This window comes from Crinia signifera, chromosome 8 (assembly GCF_055691185.1).
Source record: "Crinia signifera chromosome 8, ASM5569118v1, whole genome shotgun sequence".
In the NCBI taxonomy this organism is placed as follows: domain Eukaryota; kingdom Metazoa; phylum Chordata; class Amphibia; order Anura; family Myobatrachidae; genus Crinia; species Crinia signifera.
Window position 1 is genome coordinate 179,321,457 of NC_139224.1, and position 23,830 is coordinate 179,345,286.

The window sequence follows — 23,830 nt, forward strand, 5'->3', positions numbered from 1 at the left end:
CCCATACGCAGTACAGACCTCACTCGCCCTGACGCAGAGACTGGCGCTAACCGCGATCCCATACGCAGTACAGGCCTCACTCGCCCTGACGCAGAGACTGGCGCTTACCGCGATCCCATACGCAGTACAGGCCTCAATCGCCCTGACGAAGAGACTGGCGCTTACCGCGATCCCATACGCAGTACATGCCTCACTCGCCCTGACGCAGAGACTGGCGCTAACCGCGATCCCATACGCAGTACAGACCTCACTCGCCCTGACGCAGAGACTGGCGCTAACCGCGATCCCATACGCAGTACAGACCTCACTCCCCCTGACGCAGAGACTGGCGCTAACCGCGATCCCATACGCAGTACATACCTCACTCGCCCTGACGCAGAGACTGGCGCTAACCGCGATCCCATACGCAGTACAGGCCTCACTCGCCCTGACGCAGAGACTGGCGCTAACCGCGATCCCATACGCAGTACAGACCTCACTCGCCCTGACGCAGAGACTGGCGCTAACCGCGATCCCATACGCAGTACAGACCTCACTCGCCCTGACGCAGAGACTGGCGCTAACCGCGATCCCATACGCAGTACAGGCCTCACTCGCCCTGACGCAGAGACTGGCGCTAACCGAGATCCCATACGCAGTACATGCCTCACTCGCCCTGACGCAGAGACTGGCGCTAACCGCGATCCCATACGCAGTACAGACCTCACTCGCCCTGACGCAGAGACTGGCGCTAACCGTGATCCCATACGCAGTACAGGCCTCAATCGCCCTGACGTAGAGACTGGCGCTTACCGCGATCCCATACGCAGTACAGGCCTCACTCGCCCTGACGCAGAGACTGGCGCTAACCGAGATCCCATACGCAGTACATGCCTCACTCGCCCTGACGCAGAGACTGGCGCTAACCGCGATCCCATACGCAGTACAGACCTCACTCCCCCTGACGCAGAGACTGGCGCTAACCACGATCCCATACGCAGTACAGACCTCACTCGCCCTGACGCAGAGACTGGCGCTAACCGCGATCCCATACGCAGTACAGACCTCACTCGCCCTGACGCAGAGACTGGCGCTAACCGCGACCCCATACGCAGTACAGACCTCACTCGCCCTGACGCAGAGACTGGCGCTAACCGCGATCCCATACGCAGTACAGGCCTCAATCGCCCTGACGTAGAGACTGGCGCTTACCGCGATCCCATACGCAGTACAGGCCTCACTCGCCCTGACGCAGAGACTGGCGCTAACCGAGATCCCATACGCAGTACATGCCTCACTCGCCCTGACGCAGAGACTGGCGCTAACCGCGATCCCATACGCAGTACAGACCTCACTCGCCCTGACGCAGAGACTGGCGCTAACCGCGATCCCATACGCAGTACAGACCTCACTCCCCCTGACGCAGAGACTGGCGCTAACCGCGATCCCATACGCAGTACATACCTCACTCGCCCTGACGCAGAGACTGGCGCTAACCGCGATCCCATACGCAGTACAGGCCTCACTCGCCCTGACGCAGAGACTGGCGCTAACCGCGATCCCATACGCAGTACAGACCTCACTCGCCCTGACGCAGAGACTGGCGCTAACCGCGATCCCATACGCAGTACAGGCCTCACTCGCCCTGACGCAGAGACTGGCGCTAACCGAGATCCCATACGCAGTACATGCCTCACTCGCCCTGACGCAGAGACTGGCGCTAACCGCGATCCCATACGCAGTACAGACCTCACTCGCCCTGACGCAGAGACTGGCGCTAACCGTGATCCCATACGCAGTACAGGCCTCAATCGCCCTGACGTAGAGACTGGCGCTTACCGCGATCCCATACGCAGTACAGGCCTCACTCGCCCTGACGCAGAGACTGGCGCTAACCGAGATCCCATACGCAGTACATGCCTCACTCGCCCTGACGCAGAGACTGGCGCTAACCGCGATCCCATACGCAGTACAGACCTCACTCCCCCTGACGCAGAGACTGGCGCTAACCGCGATCCCATACGCAGTACAGGCCTCACTCGCCCTGACGCAGAGACTGGCGCTAACCGCGATCCCATACGCAGTACAGACCTCACTCGCCCTGACGCAGAGACTGGCGCTAACCGCGATCCCATACGCAGTACAGGCCTCACTCGCCCTGACGCAGAGACTGGCGCTAACCGTGATCCCATACGCAGTACAGGCCTCAATCGCCCTGACGTAGAGACTGGCGCTTACCGCGATCCCATACGCAGTACAGGCCTCACTCGCCCTGACGCAGAGACTGGCGCTAACCGAGATCCCATACGCAGTACATGCCTCACTCGCCCTGACGCAGAGACTGGCGCTAACCGCGATCCCATACGCAGTACAGGCCTCACTCCCCCTGACGCAGAGACTGGCGCTAACCGCGATCCCATACGCAGTACATACCTCACTCCCCCTGACGCAGAGACTGGCGCTAACCGCGATCCCATACGCAGTACATGCCTCACTCGCCCTGACGCAGAGACTGGCGCTAACCGCGATCCCATACGCAGTACAGGCCTCACTCGCCCTGACGCAGAGACTGGCGCTAACCGCGATCCCATACGCAGTACAGACCTCACTCGCCCTGAAGCAGAGACTGGCGCTAACCGTGATCCCATACGCAGTACAGACCTCACTCGCCCTGACGCAGAGACTGGCGCTAACCGCGATCCCATACGCAGTACAGGCCTCACTCGCCCTGACGCAGAGACTGGCGCTAACCGCGATCCCATACGCAGTACAGACCTCACTCGCCCTGACGCAGAGACTGGCGCTAACCGTGATCCCATACGCAGTACAGACCTCACTCGCCCTGACGCAGAGACTGGCGCTAACCGCGATCCCATACGCAGTACAGGCCTCACTCGCCCTGACGCAGAGACTGGCGCTAACCGTGATCCCATACGCAGTACAGGCCTCACTCGCCCTGACGCAGAGACTGGCGCTAACCGCGATCCCATACGCAGTACAGGCCTCACTCGCCCTGACGCAGAGACTGGCGCTAACCGTGATCCCATACGCAGTACAGGCCTCACTCGCCCTGACGCAGAGACTGGCGCTAACCGTGATCCCATACTCCGTATTGCTGCTGGAGTCATCATACCTGCGATATATACAGTACACTTCCGCCCTGAAGTGCATGCCCCGGCCCACCATTCCCAGCGCGTCCTCACACACACACCCACCCACCCACCGGCGCCGGAGTCAACCTCCCTCTCCCTCCACCACGCGCGATCGCACAGCGCGTCGTGTCCATCACAGCCTGGTGCTGGGGCAGCTGCTGCAGCAGAGTGCACCTTACTCACCCCAACAAGTACACTGGAAAAAGTAGAGTGAGACTAGACCTTCTGTGCGCCTAGGCAGCCTGAAGGGAATTACACCTAATTGATATCCCTAAAATATCAAATGTGGACAAGATACAAAGACAAAGTGCAGGTGATATTCCCAAGTGGCGCCCTGATAGGAAGAGTACGTCCCTGTTATTAAAGGGACGATCCTCTTCTCCGTATATGTAAGATATTGTATAATACCGCCTGAGTATAATACGCTCCTTCTGATCGTCAAGGGGTCCTCTTCTCCGTATCAGACAGACCAACCCAAATGATAGTGTGTTCCTGGTTCACCCGAAGGTAACCAAATTTCCTCCCCAATTATGGATACCGGAAAAAATGGATAAAAAATGGCACATAGAGTAATACCATTTATTCAACAAAAGCATAAAAATACATGAAGTGAGGTAGACAGTGGCTAATTACCAAGTTGGTGGAGAACTAGGGCAAGCCAAGTTCTCTAAAGCGCATGGAAAGGAAGGTAGGTACCCGGGATGTACCTCCACGTCCAGGCTGATAGGTAAGAAAGTCCAGTGTCCAATCCTCAATAAAAACAACAGGCAACAGGAGCTCCAAGCGCGCTTTCAATCATCTACTGTGATCTTCTTCAAAGGGAGTGCTCCTGTTTGCCACTCCTTCCTATTTAACATAGCAGCATCCAATCAAACATAAGCAGTATTTGGCCCACCCTACACCTACACCAATCAAATATAGGGCAGTTAAAACCAGAGTCCGTACATTTCATTCAAATGTCCTACCCGGAAGTACCCCACTTCCGGGTTGCGTTCCAGTTACTCTATGAGTAGACGCGATACCGGAAGTTCCCCGCTTCCGGGTTGCGTTCCACTCACTCAGTGCATAGACGCTAGACCGGAAGAGTCCAACTTCCGGGTTGCGTCTCATCAACTCCATTCCCCAGATCTCGATAGATATTGCTGTGACGCCGCATTACTTCCTCCGGAAGTGTGGCTCCATATGATACTTCAGCGCCATCTTAGAGGTGGAAATAGCGGCAGAACAGTCCCAATATGAGGAATAAAGTGTCTCCATCTATGCAGTCAACGGCGCCATTTTATTGGTTGGGTGCATCACTTCATATTGTGTTCAAAACGTCTTAACTTTGATGTTTTTGATAGATGTTGGGCACATTTGTATTCTGGAGACACATCAGAGTAGATGGAGTTTTGATCATCACCCTAAAGGCATCCCAATGGGGAAGATGTCCTCAAAATTAGAACAGAGAGATATATGTAAACATAAGGTCAGAAAGTGCACTAATGTGCAAAATAGCAAATAGTATAAAATATATCACACATATACAAAGATTAAAAAGATGGCATAATACATGTTAAAAGATAGAATAAAATATCAAAGAAACCATTTGACCTCAAAGTCCATATTAAGTCCACCAGGTGTGAGGGTATTCAATTCATATATGCATTTCATTTCTTCCCTCGCTAAGGTACTTGCCAGATTTCTGTTACGGACATTGGTGTTAATTTGTTTTAATCCTAAAAATTTAACAATATGGTTACACGAAGAATCATGTTTGGTTTTAAAATGTTGTGGTAAAGAATGTGATTCCAGACCTTTCTTTATATTATTAAGGTGTTCACCTATCCTTATTTTCAATGGTCTGGAAGTGCGTCCGATGTAAAATAAATTACAAGAACATTCCACAGCATATATAACGTTCTTACTGTTACATGTAATAAAGTCATCTATTGTGAAAGAGACCCCATTAATAGTCACCGTAGTATATTTAGAGGTGCCATTGCTTTTAATTTCACGACACCCTTTACACAATCCACACCTGTGGAATCCTTTTGTCAGTGTTCTTCCCTTATTTGGGGCGGTTATCAATGCACTGCGAACAATTTTATTCCTCATGTTGGGAGCTTTCCTATATATAAATTTGGGGCGATCTGGTAGGATCTGTACGGACTCTGGTTTTAACTGCCCTATATTTGATTGGTGTAGGTGTAGGGTGGGCCAAATACTGCTTATGTTTGATTGGATGCTGCTATGTTAAATAGGAAGGAGTGGCAAACAGGAGCACTCCCTTTGAAGAAGATCACAGTAGATGATTGAAAGCGCGCTTGGAGCTCCTGTTGCCTGTTGTTTTTATTGAGGATTGGACACTGGACTTTCTTACCTATCAGCCTGGACGTGGAGGTACATCCCGGGTACCTACCTTCCTTTCCATGCGCTTTAGAGAACTTGGCTTGCCCTAGTTCTCCACCAACTTGGTAATTAGCCACTGTCTACCTCACTTCATGTATTTTTATGCTTTTGTTGAATAAATGGTATTACTCTGTGCCATTTTTTATCCATTTTTTCCGGTATTCATAATTGGGGAGGAAATTTGGTTACCTTCGGGTGGTCCAGGAACACACTATCATTTGAGTTGGTCTGTCTGATACGGAGAAGAGGACCCCTTGACGATCAGAAGGAGCGTGGCAGTATTATACAATATCTTACATATACGGAGAAGAGGATCGTCCCTTTAATAACAGGGACGTACTCTTCCTATTAGGGCGCCACTTGGGAATATCACCTGCACTTTGTCTTTGTATCACCCCAACTAGTGTAGCGGAGAAGGCTGTCAGGATTGGGACCGCCCCAGCATCTGACTCCAGTCCAGTGAGTCCTGTCAGGCTTGTCAGCTTTTCTAGTTTCCATTCTATAATGCTCATGTAATTTGTGAGCCTCTGCTGGTCCCAAAATAATAGCAGGGCACCGGGCAGGACATTTATAAATACCAGAGCTCCTATTACAGCAGCCAGAGGAGGAGTGTTTAGATCAGTGGTTGGTGTCAAACTCATGCCCCCAGCCCTCCACCTGTTGTGGAACTACATGTCCCAGCATGCCCTGTCATAGATTTTATATAATGGATTGCTAAAACTGTGACAGAGCATGCTGGGACATGTAGTTCCACAACAGCGTCTGACTCCAGTCCTGTCAGGCTTGTCAGCTTCTATTTTCTTGGGGTTCCTGCCTGGGCCTAGCCATGCGCTGACAGTCACAGTCTAATTTGAATATTGGAGACAACTGTGCTGCGTAATATAAATAGGTATTATTTTGTGGCCACGCCCCTTGCCCATAAAGCCACTCCCCTATATGTTTGGCTTGAGCACCCACCTATGGTGTGATCTGGGCCCACCGAACATAGGAGTGAGCCATGTGTACTGTACATGTGTGTGATCCGTGCTTACCGAACATAGGAGTGAGCCGTGTGTACTGTACGTGTGTGATCCGTGCTTACCAAACATAGGAGTGAGCCATGTGTACTGTACATGTGTGTGATCCGTGCTTACCGAACATAGGAGTGAGCCGTGCGTACTGTACGTGTGTGATCTGTGCCCACCGAACATAGGAGTGAGCCATGTGTACTGTACATGTGTGTTATCCATGCCCACCAAACATAGAAGTGAACTGTGTGTACTGTACATATGTGTGATCCGTGCCCACCGTACATGGGGGTGAGCCGTGTGTACTGTACGTGCGTGATCCGTGCCCACCGAACATAGGAGTGAGCAGTGTGTACTGTACATATGTGTGATCCGTGCCCACCGTACATGGGGGTGAGCCGTGTGTACTGTACGTGTGTGATCCGTGCCCACCGAACATAGGAGTGAGCAGTGTGTACTGTACGTGTGTGATCCGTGCCCACCGTACATGGGGGTGAGCCGTGTGTACTGTACGTGTGTGGTCCGTGCCCACCGAACATAGGAGTGAGCAGTGTGTGCTGTACGTGTGTGATCCGTGCCCACCGAACATAGGAGTGAGCCGTGTGTACTGTACATGTGTGATCCGTGCTTACCGAACATACGAGTGAGCCCTGTGTACTGTACGTGTGTGATCCGTGCTTACCGAACATAGGAGTGAGCCGTGTGTACTGTACATGTGTGTGATCCATGCCCACCAAACATAGAAGTGAGCCGTGTGTACTGTACATGTGTGTGATCCGTGCCCACCGTACATGGGGGTGAGTCGTGTGTACTGTACGTGTGTGATCCGTGCCCACCGTACATGGGGGTGAGCCGTGTGTACTGTACGTGTGTGATCCGTGCCCACCGAACATAGGAGTGAGCCGTGTGTACTATACATGTGTGATCCGTGCTTACCGAACATACGAGTGAGCCCTGTGTACTGTACGTGTGTGATCCGTGCTTACCGAACATAGGAGTGAGCCGTGTGTACTGTACATGTGTGTGATCCATGCCCACCAAACATAGAAGTGAGCCGTGTGTACTGTACATATGTGTGATCCGTGCCCACCGTACATGGGGGTGAGCCGTGTGTACTGTACGTGCGTGATCCATGCCCACCGAACATAGGAGTGAGCCGTGTGTACTGTACATGTGTGTGATCCGTGCCCACCGTACATGGGGTTGAGCCATGTGTACTGTACGCGTGTGATCCGTGCCCACCGTACATGGGAGTGAGCCGTGTGTACTGTACGTGTGTGATCTGTGCCCACCGAACATAGGAGTGAGCCGTGTGTACTGTACATGTGTGTGATCCGTGCCCACCGTACATGGGGTTGAGCCATGTGTACTGTACGCGTGTGATCCGTGCCCACTGTACATGGGAGTGAGCCGTGTGTACTGTATGTGTGTGATCTGTGCCCACCGAACATAGGAGTGAGCCGTGTGTACTGTACATGTGTGTGATCCGTGCCCACCGTACATAGGAGTGAGACGTGTGTACTGTACATGTGTGTGATCCGTGCCCACCGTACATGGGGGTGAGCCGTGTGTACTGTACATGTGTGATCCGTGCTTACCGAACATACGAGTGAGCCCTGTGTACTGTATGTGTGTGATCCGTGCTTACCGAACATAGGAGTGAGCCGTGTGTACTGTACATGTGTGTGATCCATGCCCACCAAACATAGAAGTGAGCCGTGTGTACTGTACATGTGTGTGATCCGTGCCCACCGTACATGGGGGTGAGTCGTGTGTACTGTACGTGTGTGATCCGTGCCCACCGTACATGGGGGTGAGCCGTGTGTACTGTACGTGTGTGATCCGTGCCCACCGAACATAGGAGTGAGCCGTGTGTACTATACATGTGTGATCCGTGCTTACCGAACATACGAGTGAGCCCTGTGTACTGTACGTGTGTGATCCGTGCTTACCGAACATAGGAGTGAGCCGTGTGTACTGTACATGTGTGTGATCCGTGCCCACCGTACATGGGGTTGAGCCATGTGTACTGTACGCGTGTGATCCGTGCCCACCGTACATGGGAGTGAGCCGTGTGTACTGTACGTGTGTGATCTGTGCCCACCGAACATAGGAGTGAGCCGTGTGTACTGTGCATTTGTGTGATCCGTGCCCACCGTACATGGGGTTGAGCCATGTGTACTGTACGCGTGTGATCCGTGCCCACCGTACATGGGAGTGAGCCGTGTGTACTGTACGTGTGTGATCTGTGCCCACCGAACATAGGAGTGAGCCGTGTGTACTGTACATGTGTGTGATCCGTGCCCACCGTACATAGGAGTGAGACGTGTGTACTGTACATGTGTGTGATCCGTGCCCACCGTACATGGGGGTGAGCCGTGTGTACTGTACATGTGTGATCCGTGCTTACCGAACATACGAGTGAGCCCTGTGTACTGTACGTGTGTGATCCGTGCTTACCGAACATAGGAGTGAGCCGTGTGTACTGTACATGTGTGTGATCCATGCCCACCGTACATAGGAGTGAGACGTGTGTACTATACATGTGTGTACTGTACTGTACATGTGTGTTATTCGTGCCCACCGAACACAGGAGTGAGCCATGTGTACTGTACATGTGTGATCCATGCCCACCGAACATAGGAGTGAGCAGTGTGTACTGTACATGTGTGAGCCATGCCCACTGTACATAGAAGTGAGCCGTGTGTACTGTACATGTGTGTGAGCCGTGACCACCGTACATAGAAGTGAGCCGTGTGTACTGTACATGTGTGTGAGTCGTGCCCACCGAACATAGGAGTGAGCCGTGTGCGCTGTACATGTGTGATCCATGCCCACCGTACATAGGAGTGAGCCGTGTGTACTGTACATGTGGGTGTGATCCGTGCTTACCGTACATAGGAGTGAGCCGTGTGTAATGTATATGTGTGTGATCCATGCCCACTGTACATAGGAGTGAGCTATGTGTACTGTACTGTACATGTGTGTGAGGCGTGCCCACAGAACACAGTTGTGTGCCATGTTTACTGTACATGTGTGATCCATGCACAGCATACATAGGAGTGAGCCATGTGTACTGTACATGTGTGTGTGTGATCTGTGCTCACCGTACATTGGAGTGAGCCGTGTGCACTGTACATCTGTGTGGCTGTGCTCACCGTACATGCGTGTGAGTGGTGTGTACTGTAAATGTGTGTGAGCTGTGCTTACTGTACATGTTCTCTATAATTATCCAGGATGAGAACGGACAGGGCCTGTCTGATGAGGACCTACGGGCGGAGGTGGACACTTTCATGTTTGAGGGGCATGATACCACAGCCAGCGGAATCTCCTGGATCTTGTATTGTATGGCCAAGTACCCGGAGCACCAGGAGAAATGCCGGGAGGAGATCCGAGAGGTCCTAGGGGAGCGGAACACTGTGGAGTGGTGAGAACTTCTTGTTTTATCTGCATGCTATTGTGTAGCTGGGAGTTGGCAGAGTTCAGGGCAGGCAGCAGAGAAGTGAAGCCAGCATAGCTCAAATTCAAGGCAGGCAGCAGAGAAGTGTAGGCTTGAATAGGCCAAGTTTGGGGCAGGCAACAGAGAAGTGTAGTCGGGAATAGGATGAGTTCGGGGCAGGCAGCAGAGAAGTGTAGTCGGAAATAGGCTGAGGGCAGGCAGCAGGAAAGTATAGCAATGAATAGGACGCATTAAGGGCAGGTAGCAAAGAAGTGTAGCTGGGAATATGCTGAGTTCAGGGCAGGCACCAGAGAAGTGTATCCGGCATAGGCTTCATTCAGAGCAGGCAGAAGAGAAGTAAAACCGGCATAGACCGAGGTCAGGACAGGCACCAGGGAAGTATAGCTGGAAATAGGCTGAGGTCAGGGCAGGCACCAGGGAAGTGTACAAAAAAGCAAGAAAGAAAGGCCTAGAGAAGAGAAGTGTAGCTGGCATAGCTCGAGTTCAGGGCAGGCACCAGAGAAGTGTATCCGGCATAGACTGAGTTTAGAGCAGGCAGCAGAGAAGTGTATCCAGCATAGATCAAGGTCAGGGCAGGCACCAGGGAAGTGTAGCTGGCATAGCTCGAGTTCAGGGCAGGCAGCAGACAAGAGTAGTCGGGAATAGGGCGAGTTCAGGGCAAGCAGCAGAGAAGAGTAGTCGGGGATAGGGCGAGTTCATGACTGGCAGCAGAGAAGAGTAGTCAGGAATAGACCGAGGTCAGGGCAGGCAGCAGAGAAGAGTAGTCAGGAATAGACCGAGATCAGGGCGTACAGCAGAGAAGAGTAGTCAGGAATACAGGAATAGACAGAGGTCAGGGCAGGCAGCAGAAAAGAGTAGTCAGGAATAGACCGAGGTCAGGGCAGGCAGCAGAGAAGAGTAGTCGGAAATATACCAAGGTCAGGGCAGGCAACAGAGAAGAGAAGTGAGGAATAGAGAGAGGTCAGGGCAGGCAGCAGAAAAGAGTAGTCGGAAATATAGCAAGGTCAGGGCAGGCAGCAGAGAAGAGTAGTCGGAAATAGACCGAGGTCAGGACAGGCAACAGAGAAGAGTAGTCAGGAATAGAGAGAGGTCAGGGCAGGCAGGAGAAAAGAGTAGTCAGGAATAGACCGAAGTCAGGGCAGGCAGCAGAGAAGAGTAGTCGGAAATAGACAAAGGTTAGGGCAGGCAGCAGAGAAGAGTAGTCAGGAATAGAGAGAGGTCAGGGCAGGCAGCAGAAAAGAGTAGTCAGGAATAGACCGAGGTCAGGGCAGGCAGCAGAGAAGAGTAGTCAGGAATAGAGAGAGGTCAGGGCAGGCAGCAGAAAAGAGTAGTCAGGAATAGACCGAGGTCAGGGCAGGCAGCAGAGAAGAGTAGTCAGGAATAGAGAGAGGTCAGGGCAGGCAGCAGAGAAGAGTAGTCGGAAATAGACCGAGGTCAGGGCAGGCAGCAGAGAAGAGTAGTCAGGAATAGACCGAAGTCAGGGCAGGCAGCAGAGAAGAGTAGTCAGAAATAGACCGAGGTCAGGGCAGGCAATAGAGAAGAGTAGTCACGAATAGGCTGAGTTCAGGGCCGGAAGCAGTGAAGAGTAGTCGGGAATAGGCCTAATTCAGGCACCAGGGAAGTGTAGCTGGCATAGCTCGAGTTCAGGGCAGGCAACAGACAAGAGTAGTCGGGAATAGGCAGGGCCGTCTTAACAATCTACTGGGCCCCTGGGCAAAATAATTTTTAGGGCCCCCATCCACCCACCTATGTGCAGCAGCAGAGGAGGGCTGGGAGTTGTGTGGCGGGGATCCGGGCAGCAGCTGTCAGCGGCATCTGTCTAGGCGACTCATCGGTGGCGGCGGTGATCCAGGCAGCGGGGGGGGGGGGGCTGGGAGCTTGATGTAGCGGTGTGTGGTGGGGATCCAGGCAGCAGCTGTCAGCGTTGTCCGTCCAGGCAGCTTGCTCAGAACTTGATGTAGCGCTGATTGGCTGAGCGTCCAGCCAATCAACGTCCGGCCAGAATTTTCAGAATCAGCAGCGCTTCCCGCCCGGCGGCAAATAGCGCTACAGCAAGGTCTGAGTCACCACTGCCTGTATGGACAACGCTGACAGCTGCTGCCCGGAGCATCCCCGACATATGCCGCCCAGATTGCTACATCAAGATCCCAGCCCCCCGCTGCCTGGATCACCGCCGCCACCGCTGAGTCGCCGCTGACAGCCGCTGACCGCATCCCAGCCGCCCACCGCCATTCCCCAGAGCAGTGCCGTCTTCCCCAGTGGGCTGGGCCACTACAATCCTTGGGCCCCTGGGCAACTGCCCATTCAGCCCAATGGGAAAGACGGCCCTGGGAATAGGGTGAGTTCAGGGCAAGCAGCAGAGAAGAGTAGTCGGGGATAGGACGAGTTCAGGGCAGGCAGCAGAGAAGAGTAGTCGGGGATAGGACGAGTTCAGGGCAGGCAGCAGAGAAGAGTAGTCACGAATAGACCAAGGTCAGGGCAGGCAGCAGAAAAGAGTAGTCAGGAATAGACCAAGGTCAGGGCAGGCAGCAGAGAAGAGTAGTCGGGAATAGGCCTAATTCAGGCACCAGGGAAGTGTAGCTGGCATAGCTCGAGTTCAGGGCAGGCAGCAGGCAAGAGTAGTCAGGAATAGACCAAGGTCAGGGCAGGCAGCAGAAAAGAGTAGTCAGGAATAGGCCGAGTTCAGAGCCGGCAGCAGTGAAGAGAAGTCGGGAATAGAAACATAGAATTTGACGGCAGATAAGAACCACTTGGCCCATCTAGTCTGCCCCTTTTTTTAAACATGTTACCTCAAACCATATTTGATCCTTATTTTTTTGTAAGGATATCAATATGCTTATCCCAAGCATGTTTAAATTGTACTACTGTATTTTCATCTACCACCTCTGTTGGGAGGCTATTCCACTTATCTACTACTCTTTCTGTGAAGTAATTCTTCCTCGCATTTCCCCTGAATCTTCCTCCCCCTAGTGTCAGTGCATGTCCTCGTGTTCTGTTGCTCCTCTTCCTGTGAAGAATGTCTCCCACCTGTACCTTGTTAAAGCCCTTGATATATTTGAAAGTTTCTATCAAATATATCAAGGGCTTTAACAAGGTACAGGTGGGAGACATTCTTCACAGGAAGAGGAGCAACAGAACACGAGACCAATAGACCAAGGTCAGGGCAGGCAGCAGAAAAGAGTAGTCGGGAATAGACCGAGGTCAGGGCAGGCAGCAGAGAAGAGTAGTCAGGAATAGGCCTAATTCAGGCAGCATAGAAGTGTTGCTGACATCAGCAGCCCTCCCTCCCAATGGCTGCGGAACGCCTGCGTTTTCCACAACACTCCTGGAAAACACCTGCATTACGCCCCCAAACGCTCAGCACCTGTCACTCCATTCAGTATATGTAATATTATTTGTCCTGTGTGTGAGCAGGGAGGATCTGGGGAAGATGCCGTACACCACCATGTGTATTAAGGAGAGCATGCGTCTCTATCCACCGGTACCAGGAATAGCCCGTGAGCTCAGCCAGCCAATCACCTTCTGCGATGGGCGGAGCTTGCCCAAAGGTCAGTCTATATGTCTATATACATATGATCATGCTAGGTATCAGCGCTGGTCTGCACCTCATCATGGCTGCACTCGCTGCATCTAGGACCTGCACATCTCTTATACATGGGTTGGCACCTATAGGCTGAGAAATGTGGGTGCGTGGCACCCTGCGAGCCGTGGGCACAGCTGTAGATATGTCTGTTGCGCAGTGTGTCTGTGCAGGTGCTAGAGGGCAGGGGACATAACAATACGCAGGTGCAGTGACCCCTAGTGCAGTCCTTTGCTGGGCAGCGTGGCGGGAAGCGCTGCTGGATTTGAAAACATATTGAAAAGACTGGCCAGGCGCGGATTATCTAGGAGCCAATATGTTTTATAATCCAGCAGCGCTTCCCGTCCCGCTGCCTGGCAAATAGCGCTTCAAGCGCCCAGCCACCACTGCCCGGATCCCTGCAGTCTGGACACTGCCTGGACTCCATTGCCCGCCGCCTGCTGCCTGGACCCCGCTGCTCAGGTAAGTTTCTTTCACACCAGCCAGTAACCCGGGCTGGTCGCGAGAACAACCCTGCTAGCTAGCAGGGTTGAAATCCGTGCAATTTTCCCGGGAATTTGGCCCAGGATCCTTGCACACCAGCACTAGTCGGGCAAACCCGGGAATTTCGGCTGGTGTGAAACGGGTTTACGGGGGGAGCTGGTGCGTGGAAATATGGCTGGCATGTGTGGCATTACTATGGGGGAGCTGGTGTGTGGCATTATTATGAGGTAGCTGGTATGTGGTGTGGCATTACTAAGGGGGGCAGATGTGTGGAATGACAATGGGGACAAATGTGTATAATTACGCTGTGGGGAATTACAGTGGGGACATGTGTGTTTACAGATGTAGCCCCTGTCATCTTTGTCTGGGGCTCGCCAGAGCCTCCCCTCTGTGAGCGCCGGCGGACAGGGGCTACACTGAACTGGCGCATGCGTGTCCAAATCCTCCATCGGCGGGGCAGCGGCATCCTGCCCGTCTCCGCTTCAGGGAGACGGGCAGGGTTAGGGGGGGTCGGGGCGGGGTGGGGGACTGGCGGCGGCAGTGGGGAAGGTGGCGGGGACCCGGGGGAAGCTCCGTTGTCACGGGGTGCGTGCGCACCCCCTGGCTGGAGCTGGCCGCTGGCGGGGACTGGCGATACTTTCGCCAGCCCCTGCAAAGACAAGGCTGGCTCCATCTGTAATTACACTGGGGGCAAGTGTGTATAATTACACTGTGGGGCAGGTGTGTGGAATTACAATGAGGACACGTGTGTATAATTACACTTTGGGGGCAGGTGTGTGGAATTACAATGAGGACACGTGTGTATAATTACGCTGTGGGGGTAGGTGTGTGGAATTACAATGGGGACGTGTGTATAATTATGCTGTGGTGGCAGGTGTGTGGAATTACAATGAGGACACTTGTGTATAATTATGCTGTGTGGCAGGTGTGTGGAATTACAATGGGGACATGTGTGTATAATTATGCTGTGGTGGCAGGTGTGTGGAATTACAATGGGGACATGTGTGTATAATTATGCTGTGGTGGCAGGTGTGTGGAATTACAATGGGGACATGTGTGTATAATTATGCTGTGGAGGCAGGTGTGTGGAATTACAATGAGGGACACCTGTGTATAATTATGCTGTGGGGCAGGTGTGTGGAATTACAATGGGGACATGTGTGTATAATTATGCTGTGGTGGCAGGTGTGTGGAATTACAATGAGGACACGTGTGTATAATTACGCTGTGGGGGTAGGTGTGTGGAATTACAATGGGGACGTGTGTATAATTATGCTGTGGTGGCAGGTGTGTGGAATTACAATGATGACACTTGTGTATAATTATGCTGTGGGGCAGGTGTGTGGAATTACAATGGGGACATGTGTGTATAATTATGCTGTGCTGGCAGGTGTGTGGAATTAAAATGGGGACATGTTTTGTATAATTATGCTATGGTGGCAGGTGTGTGGAATTACAATGGGGACATGTGTGTATAATTATGCTGTGGAGGCAGGTGTGTGGAATTACAATGAGGGACACCTGTGTATAATTATGCTGTGGGGCAGGTGTGTGGAATTACAATGGGGACATGTGTGTATAATTATGCTGTGGTGGCAGGTGTGTGGAATTACAATGGTGACGTGTGTGTGTGTATAATTATGCTGTGGGGCAGGTGTGTGGAATTACAATGAGGACACGTGTGTGTATAATTATGCTGTGGTGGCAGGTGTGTGGAATTACAATGGGGACATGTGTGTATAATTATGCTGTGGTGGCAGGTGTGTGGAATTACAATGGGGACATGTGTGTATAATTATGCTGTGGGGGCAGGTGTGTGGAATTACAATGAGAGACATGTGTGTATAATTACGCTGTGGGGGCAGGTGTGTGGAATTACAATGAGGACACTTGTGTATAATTATGCTGTGGGGCAGGTGTGTGGAATTACAATGGGGACATGTGTGTATAATTATGCTCTGGGGGCAGGTGTGTGGAATTACAATGAGGGACACCTGTGTATAATTATGCTGTGGTGGCAGGTGTGTGGAATTACAATGGGGACATGTGTGTATAATTATGCTGTGGTGGCAGGTGTGTGGAATTACAATGGTGATGTGTGTATAATTATGCTGTGGGGCAGGTGTGTGGAATTACAATGAAGACACTTGTGTATAATTATGCTGTGGGGCAGGTGTGTGGAATTACAATGGGGACATGTGTGTATAATTATGCTGTGGTGGCAGGTGTGTGGAATTACAATGGGGACATGTGTGTATAATTGTGCTGTGGGGGAAGGTGTGTGGAATTACATAGAGGACACTTGTGTATAATTATGCTGTGAGGCAGGTGTGTGGAATTACAATGGGGACATGTGTGTATAATTATGCTGTGGGGCAGGTGTGTGGAATTACAATGGGGACATGTGTGTATAATTATGCTGTGGTGGCAGGTGTGTGGAATTACAATGGTGACGTGTGTATAATTATGCTGTGGGGCAGGTGTGTGGAATTACAATGAAGACACTTGTGTATAATTATGCTGTGGGGCAGGTGTGTGGAATTACAATGGACACATGTGTGTATAATAATGCTGTGGTGGCAGGTTTGTGGAATTACAATGGGGACATGTGTGTATAATTATGCTGTGGGGGAAGGTGTGTGGAATTACAATGAGGGACACCTGTGTATAATTATGCTGTGGGGCAGGTGTGTGGAATTACAATGAGGACACTTGTGTATAATTATGCTGTGGGGCAGGTGTGTGGAATTACAATGGGGACATGTGTGTATAATTATGCTCTGGGGGCAGGTGTGTGGAATTACAATGAGGGACACCTGTGTATAATTATGCTGTGGTGGCAGGTGTGTGGAATTACAATGGGGACATGTGTGTATAATTATGCTGTGGTGGCAGGTGTGTGGAATTACAATGGTGATGTGTGTATAATTATGCTGTGGGGCAGGTGTGTGGAATTACAATGAAGACACTTGTGTATAATTATGCTGTGGGGCAGGTGTGTGGAATTACAATGGGGACATGTGTGTATAATTATGCTGTGGTGGCAGGTGTGTGGAATTACAATGGGGACATGTGTGTATAATTGTGCTGTGGGGGAAGGTGTGTGGAATTACAATGAGGACACTTGTGTATAATTATGCTGTGAGGCAGGTGTGTGGAATTACAATGGGGACATGTGTGTATAATTATGCTGTGGGGCAGGTGTGTGGAATTACAATGGGGACATGTGTGTGTATAATTATGCTGTGGTGGCAGGTGTGTGGAATTACAATGGTGACGTGTGTATAATTATGCTGTGGGGCAGGTGTGTGGAATTACAATGAAGACACTTGTGTATAATTATGCTGTGGGGCAGGTGTGTGGAATTACAATGGACACATGTGTGTATAATAATGCTGTGGTGGCAGGTTTGTGGAATTACAATGGGGACATGTGTGTATAATTATGCTGTGGGGGAAGGTGTGTGGAATTACAATGAGGGACACCTGTGTATAATTATGCTGTGGGGCAGGTGTGTGGAATTACAATGAGGACACTTTTGTATAATTATGCTGTGGGGGAAGGTGTGTGGAATTACAATGAGGGACACCTGTGTATAATTATGCTGTGGGGCAGGTGTGTGGAATAACAATGAGGACACTTGTGTATAATTATGCTGTGGGGCAGGTGTGTGGAATTACAATGGGGACATGTGTGTATAATTATGCTGTGGTGGCAGGTGTGTGGAATTTCAATGGTGATGTGTGTATAATTATGCTGTGGGGCAGGTGTGTGGAATTACAATGAAGACACTTGTGTATAATTATGCTGTGGGGCAGGTGTGTGGAATTACAATGGGGACATGTGTGTATAATTATGCTGTGGTGGCAGGTGTGTGGAATTACAATGGGGACATGTGTGTATAATTATGCTGTGGGGGAAGGTGTGTGGAATTACAATAAGGGACATGTGTGTATAATTATGCTGTGGGGGAAGGTGTGTGGAATTACAATAAGGGACACCTGTGTATAATTATGCTGTGGGGCAGGTGTGTGGAATTACAATGGGGACATGTGTGTATAATTATGCTGTGGGGCAGGTGTGTGGAATTACAATGGGGACATGTGTGTATAATTATGCTGTGGTGGCAGGTGTGTGGAATTACAATGAGGACACTTGTGTATAATTATGCTGTGGGGCAGGTGTGTGGAATTACAATGAGGACACTTGTGTATAATTATGCTGTGGGGCAGGTGTGTGGAATTACAATGGGGACATGTGTGTATAATTATGCTGTGGTGGCAGGTGTGTGGAATTACAATAGGGACATGTGTGTATAATTATGCTGTGGGGGCAGGTGTGTGGAATTACAATGGGGACATGTGTGTATAATTATGCTGTGGTGGCAGGTGTGTGGAATTACAATGGTGACGTGTGTATAATTATGCTGTGGGGCAGGTGTGTGGAATTACAATTAAGACACTTGTGTATAATTATGCTGTGGGGCAGGTGTGTGGAATTACAATGGACACATGTGTGTATAATTATGCTGTGGTGGCAGGTGTGTGGAATTACAATGGGGACATGTGTGTATAATTATGCTGTGGGGGAAGGTGTGTGGAATTACAATGAGGGACACCTGTGTATAATTATGCTGTGGGGCAGGTGTGTGGAATTACAATGAGGACACTTTTGTATAATTATGCTGTGGGGGAAGGTGTGTGGAATTACAATGAGGGACACCTGTGTATAATTATGCTGTGGGGCAGGTGTGTGGAATTACAATGAGGACACTTGTGTATAATTATGCTGTGGGGCAGGTGTGTGGAATTACAATGGGGACATGTGTGTATAATTATGCTGTGGTGGCAGGTGTGTGGAATTACAATAGGGACATGTGTGTATAATTATGCTGTGGGGGCAGGTGTGTGGAATTACAATGGGGACATGTGTGTATAATTATGCTGTGGTGGCAGGTGTGTGGAATTACAATGGTGACGTGTGTATAATTATGCTGTGGGGCAGGTTTGTGGAATTACAATAAGGACACGTGTGTATAATTATGCTGTGGTGGCAGGTGTGTGGAATTACAATGCGGACATGTGTGTATAATTATGCTGTGGTGGCAGGTGTGTGGAATTACAATGGGGACATGTGTGTATAATTATGCTGTGGGGGCAGGTGTGTGTATAATTACGCTGTGGGGGCAGGTGTGTGGAATTACAATGAGGACACTTGTGTATAATTATGCTGTGGGGCAGGTGTGTGGAATTACAATGGGGACATGTGTGTATAATTATGCTGTGGGGGCAGGTGTGTGGAATTACAATGAGGGACACCTGTGTATAATTATGCTGTGGGGCAGGTGTGTGGAATTACAATGGGGACGTGTGTATAATTATGCTGTGGTGGCAGGTGTGTGGAATTACAATGGTGATGTGTGTGTATAATTATGCTGTGGGGCAGGTGTGTGGAATTACAATGAAGACACTTGTGTATAATTATGCTGTGGGGCAGGTGTGTGGAATTACAATGGGGACATGTGTGTATAATTATGCTGTGGTGGCAGGTGTGTGGAATTACAATGGGGACATGTGTGTATAATTATGCTGTGGGGGAAGGTGTGTGGAATTACAATAAGGACACCTGTGTATAATTATGCTGTGAGGCAGGTGTGTGGAATTACAATGGGGACATGTGTGTATAATTATGCTGTGGGGCAGGTGTGTGGAATTACAATGGGGACATGTGTGTATAATTATGCTGTGGTGGCAGGTGTGTGGAATTACAATGAGGACACTTGTGTATAATTATGCTGTGGGGCAGGTGTGTGGAATTGCAATGGGGACATGTGTGAGGATCCCGGGATCATGCAGCAGCGCAGCGCGACTTATGCCTCACGCAGAGCCCCGGGGTCACTCCGAGTTCCAAAGATCGCACAGGAATACACAATAGCAAAGGTACAAAAGTATTACCTTTATTTTACACACGGGTTATACATGTAAAATCAGCAATTACAGTCTATATACAATATATACAGAAAGGCCATCAGTATTATACACGTTATCAGAACCTTACCACGTTACCTTCAGATTAAGCTCAGATGGGCAGGACACGCCAGTCCACAACTCCCAGCGCTGGCTCTCATTCACATCTCTCTCCTCTCTCCCTGCAAACAGAGGCGTAACTAGATATTCGTAGGCCCCATAGCAAAAGTTTGTAAGGGCCCCCTATATAGCAACTGATGGTGATAAATGTATGCAAAACATATTAGTTTGACAGCAAAGATGGGCCCCCCTCAGCTCTGGGCCCCATAGCAGCTGCACCCCTTGCACCTATGGTAGTTACGCCCCTGCCTGCAAACACCAACTTACATCCCAAAGGCACCCCTCTCCCCCTCCCTCAGGAATTCTTAACCCTTCCTATGCTGGGTGCAGTTGCATGAATGTAACAGGGTCTCCTATTACCTGTCCAGGGGCTGATTAACTCGCTCCCTTCATCTGGCTTTGAAGCTTGTGTATGTGAGGGGTTTCACACCTTCATGTAAACAGATCTTTTCTCTGGAGACTGACCCTGGTGTTATCCATCCTTGAGCTTCTTGTTATTTGGGGGGGAAGTGTATGTCTCTGCCACTACCTGTTGTCTCTGTTACTAAACAGCCTACAAAGAGGCCATTTGATCCCTGAACCTAAGACTACACAAAATAAACACATTCCAATCTAATCATTTGGTCCATTCTAGCCAGACCATTTGTCTCCACATATACAGTTACAATATTTAAGTAATATGCCTTTGGGAAGACTGCCATAATTAACTTCATAGTCACAAATCCCTTATTCATAATACCATCGCAGTTTACTAAGAACAGGACCTGGAGGCAGTGACGTAACCACGGGCAACGCTGATCCTCCCTACCAGTTTCTCCTGTGCCCAGAAAACTATCTTCTTGCCTTCATATGCATATGTAACAGTATGGGATACAGTATACAAAGCTTTGGGAACATATTACAGTCATTTACATAACATGAGGGAATATTTCCCTCCAGTAGCACACATACTCAGCCTAATGGAATAACCTATTTGGATTATTCAGTATAACATCCTATTATTGTCCGACATACAGCCCTGTCATGTCCCCTGTATACAGCAGTCTGGGGAACACAGCTCAGATATGAATACAGTCAGTGATAATATCCGGTTATCGCCGGCATTTCGCAATTCTCTTTGCTGAAGCGCAGAAAGAGGCGGGAGAACAACATATGACGGAAAGGGGCGTGGCCTGGTTTCGTCACACAGCACCCCTGTTGTTTACCGCCGCTGCGATTCACGGCTACACAATGTCCCTGCGTATTGCTTATCCCTGGCTCTCCTGGGCTCAGCCATTCACAGTTTGGCGCACAACCTCCAGTACTCCTGGTACAGGGTTTTCCACTGTCAGGTGGGAATGTTTCCTCCCCGCCTTCCCTTTTGGTTGTTCCTCCTCCCTCCGCCTCTGGCGCAACTGGGAGGGGCCCGATCTGTGCACGCAGACCAGCATCCGGGAACCTGGCCGCTCTTAACAATAGTGCTGATGTTGGCTGCAGAGGAGCGGCGGGTACCGACAATGTCCCTCCCTCAAACGCCTTCACATCCACCCCAATTGGGTCTGAAACCTCCCCCAGCCCCTGAAGCAGCTGGGCCTCCCCTGGGCAACCTTCCATCCATGTCTGTTCATCCACCTTGCAGGGCCTCAGCACACTCTGCCCCCACCTGCCCTCAGCAGTAGGCAGTGGCCCAGGGAATTCTCCTTCACACCATGGCTGCAGAAGAGCAAGGGGTATCCGCAATCCTTCCCTAACTCTTCCCTCAAAAGCCCCCACAAACACCTCCCCCAGTTCTAGATGGTCCTCTGGACCCTTACGTGATGCTTGAAGGGCCTTGCTGGTGGGATCCTTCTCCCCCACCTCCCAGGGCCTGAGCACACCCAGCCTCCACCTGCCCTCAGCAGCAGGCAGCGGTCCTGGGGATTCTTCTTCACACAATGGCTGCAGAGAAGCAGGGGGTATCCGCAAGTCTCCCCCTGATTTACCCACAATCCCCCCCCTTGGGTCGAACACCTCCCCCAGCCCTTTGAACAATAACTGCTGGGCCTCCCCTGTGCAAACTTCCATCTTCCCCAGGGTGCACTGCTTCCCCAGCCTGGCTATGAGAGGGACTGGTGGGGTGGCATTGTACGGCAGCACTGCTGGCATCTCCCTTACAGCCCCAGGTGCAAACTCACATTCTCTTGCTCGTGCCATGCTGGGTGGTGAGGTGTCTTCCTCTGAGGCCCAGGGGGGTGATGAGCTATGCCTCTGACCATCCCCTCCATGTTTGCTTGCTTGGCTGCCTGTTTGCTGCAGCGGCTCCCCGGGCACATAATTACAGTCAGTCACTCTTGCAGGGGACTCACAGTAGTGCTGCACCCCAGCCTCTACTCCCTGCTCTGGCACCCCGGTCACATACCTGCCTTTTGACTCCAGATCCTCCTGGCTCTGATGGCTAAGTGGGAACAGTCCTGGATAATCCTCCTGGGGTGGTAGAGTGGCAGAGCACACACCAGACACACTTCCTTCCATCTCCCCCTGCTGAATATGCTGGGGCTCCTGGGGCAAGATGCCCTCATTCGCTGGGCCGCTGGTGGTCATGTAGGGGAGAAGTACTGCCCCCTCTGCTGGGGCACAATCATTGCAGACCCCCTGGCCGCTAGTTTCAAAGTCTCCATCTCCCACATCTGCAAAAGGGAAGATGTACTGCCATTCTTCCTGGGGTGCCATTTTTGGGTGCATCCCCATCCTTTGGCTAGCTGCTTGGAGCAGTGGCTGACCACTGCTTTGTACCTCCTGTGGCGAGGACTCAGCCATCCCAGTCCCAGCCTCCGAGATCTGCTCTGCTCTAGGGCTAGTCTCTGGGGCAGCCCCTGCACTGTATACTGGCACTGCTCCATCTATCACGGGCTCCGTGTGCACCAGTCCATCATCACCATGTGGGGCCACAGTGCCCAGCTCCGCCACACTACTTGGCACAATGCAGGGGGAATAAATATCCCCTCCCCGATATCCATCTGCCACAATCACAGTCCATGATGTTAGGGCTCCTTTAGAGTCCGGGGTCCCTGGTGCGATATCACAGGGACACTCCACAGCTAGTTCCTCATTTCCCAACTCACTGAATGGGAACAGTTCTGTGATTTCTCCCTGTGTCAGTGGGAGATCTAGTTCTGTGGCTCTCTGAGGATGCACAAGCTGCAGCAGCCGACGTTTCTCTGCCTCCCCCCGCTGACACTGGTCCAGCCACTCTGGGGAATTCAGCTGTCCCTGTGCCAGGGCGACCCTCTCTGCATTATCATAACAGTGCAGGAGACACTGCAACTGCTCCTGGACACTTCTCAGTTCTCCTGGACACAGGACCCAGTTCCTATACACACTGAATGCATGTAGCGGGTCCTCTTGTTGCTCGTACACCCATCGGATAAGAGCGCAGTGTGAGCGGCCTTCAGGGGGTGTGCTGCATCGTAGCCTCCATTCGTCAGTTAGGTCCTCCAGACTCATTCTTGCTAATGGAGCTCCAGATTCTGCAGGCCACAGTTCCTCTGCCTCCCCCCCTGGGTGGGATCTCGGTAGTGGACCCCTCGGTCATCCACCCCGGTGGCACCATTAACTCCTCCTCCCTTTGAGTTCTCTTCGCGGGCTCCTTCCCAGGAACCACTTTACCCGGTGCTGGCACGCTGGCCTCAGCGATCCTGCTTCTATGCATTAGCTGATGCGTGGCGTTACTTACT

At 51.2% G+C, this 23,830-nt stretch overlaps 1 protein-coding gene across 1 annotated transcript in view; it reads left to right on the plus strand.

Annotated features, from left to right (window-relative positions):
• LOC146027326 (cytochrome P450 4B1-like) overlaps window positions 1-23,830 on the plus strand; it is an 87,939-nt gene that overhangs the window by 36,525 nt on the left and 27,584 nt on the right. The window contains exons 7-8 of the mRNA XM_083158257.1: window positions 9,766-9,956; window positions 13,404-13,537. Of these exons, the coding sequence (XP_083014383.1) occupies window positions 9,766-9,956; window positions 13,404-13,537 (325 nt within the window). The remainder of the gene's footprint in view (window positions 1-9,765; window positions 9,957-13,403; window positions 13,538-23,830) is intronic.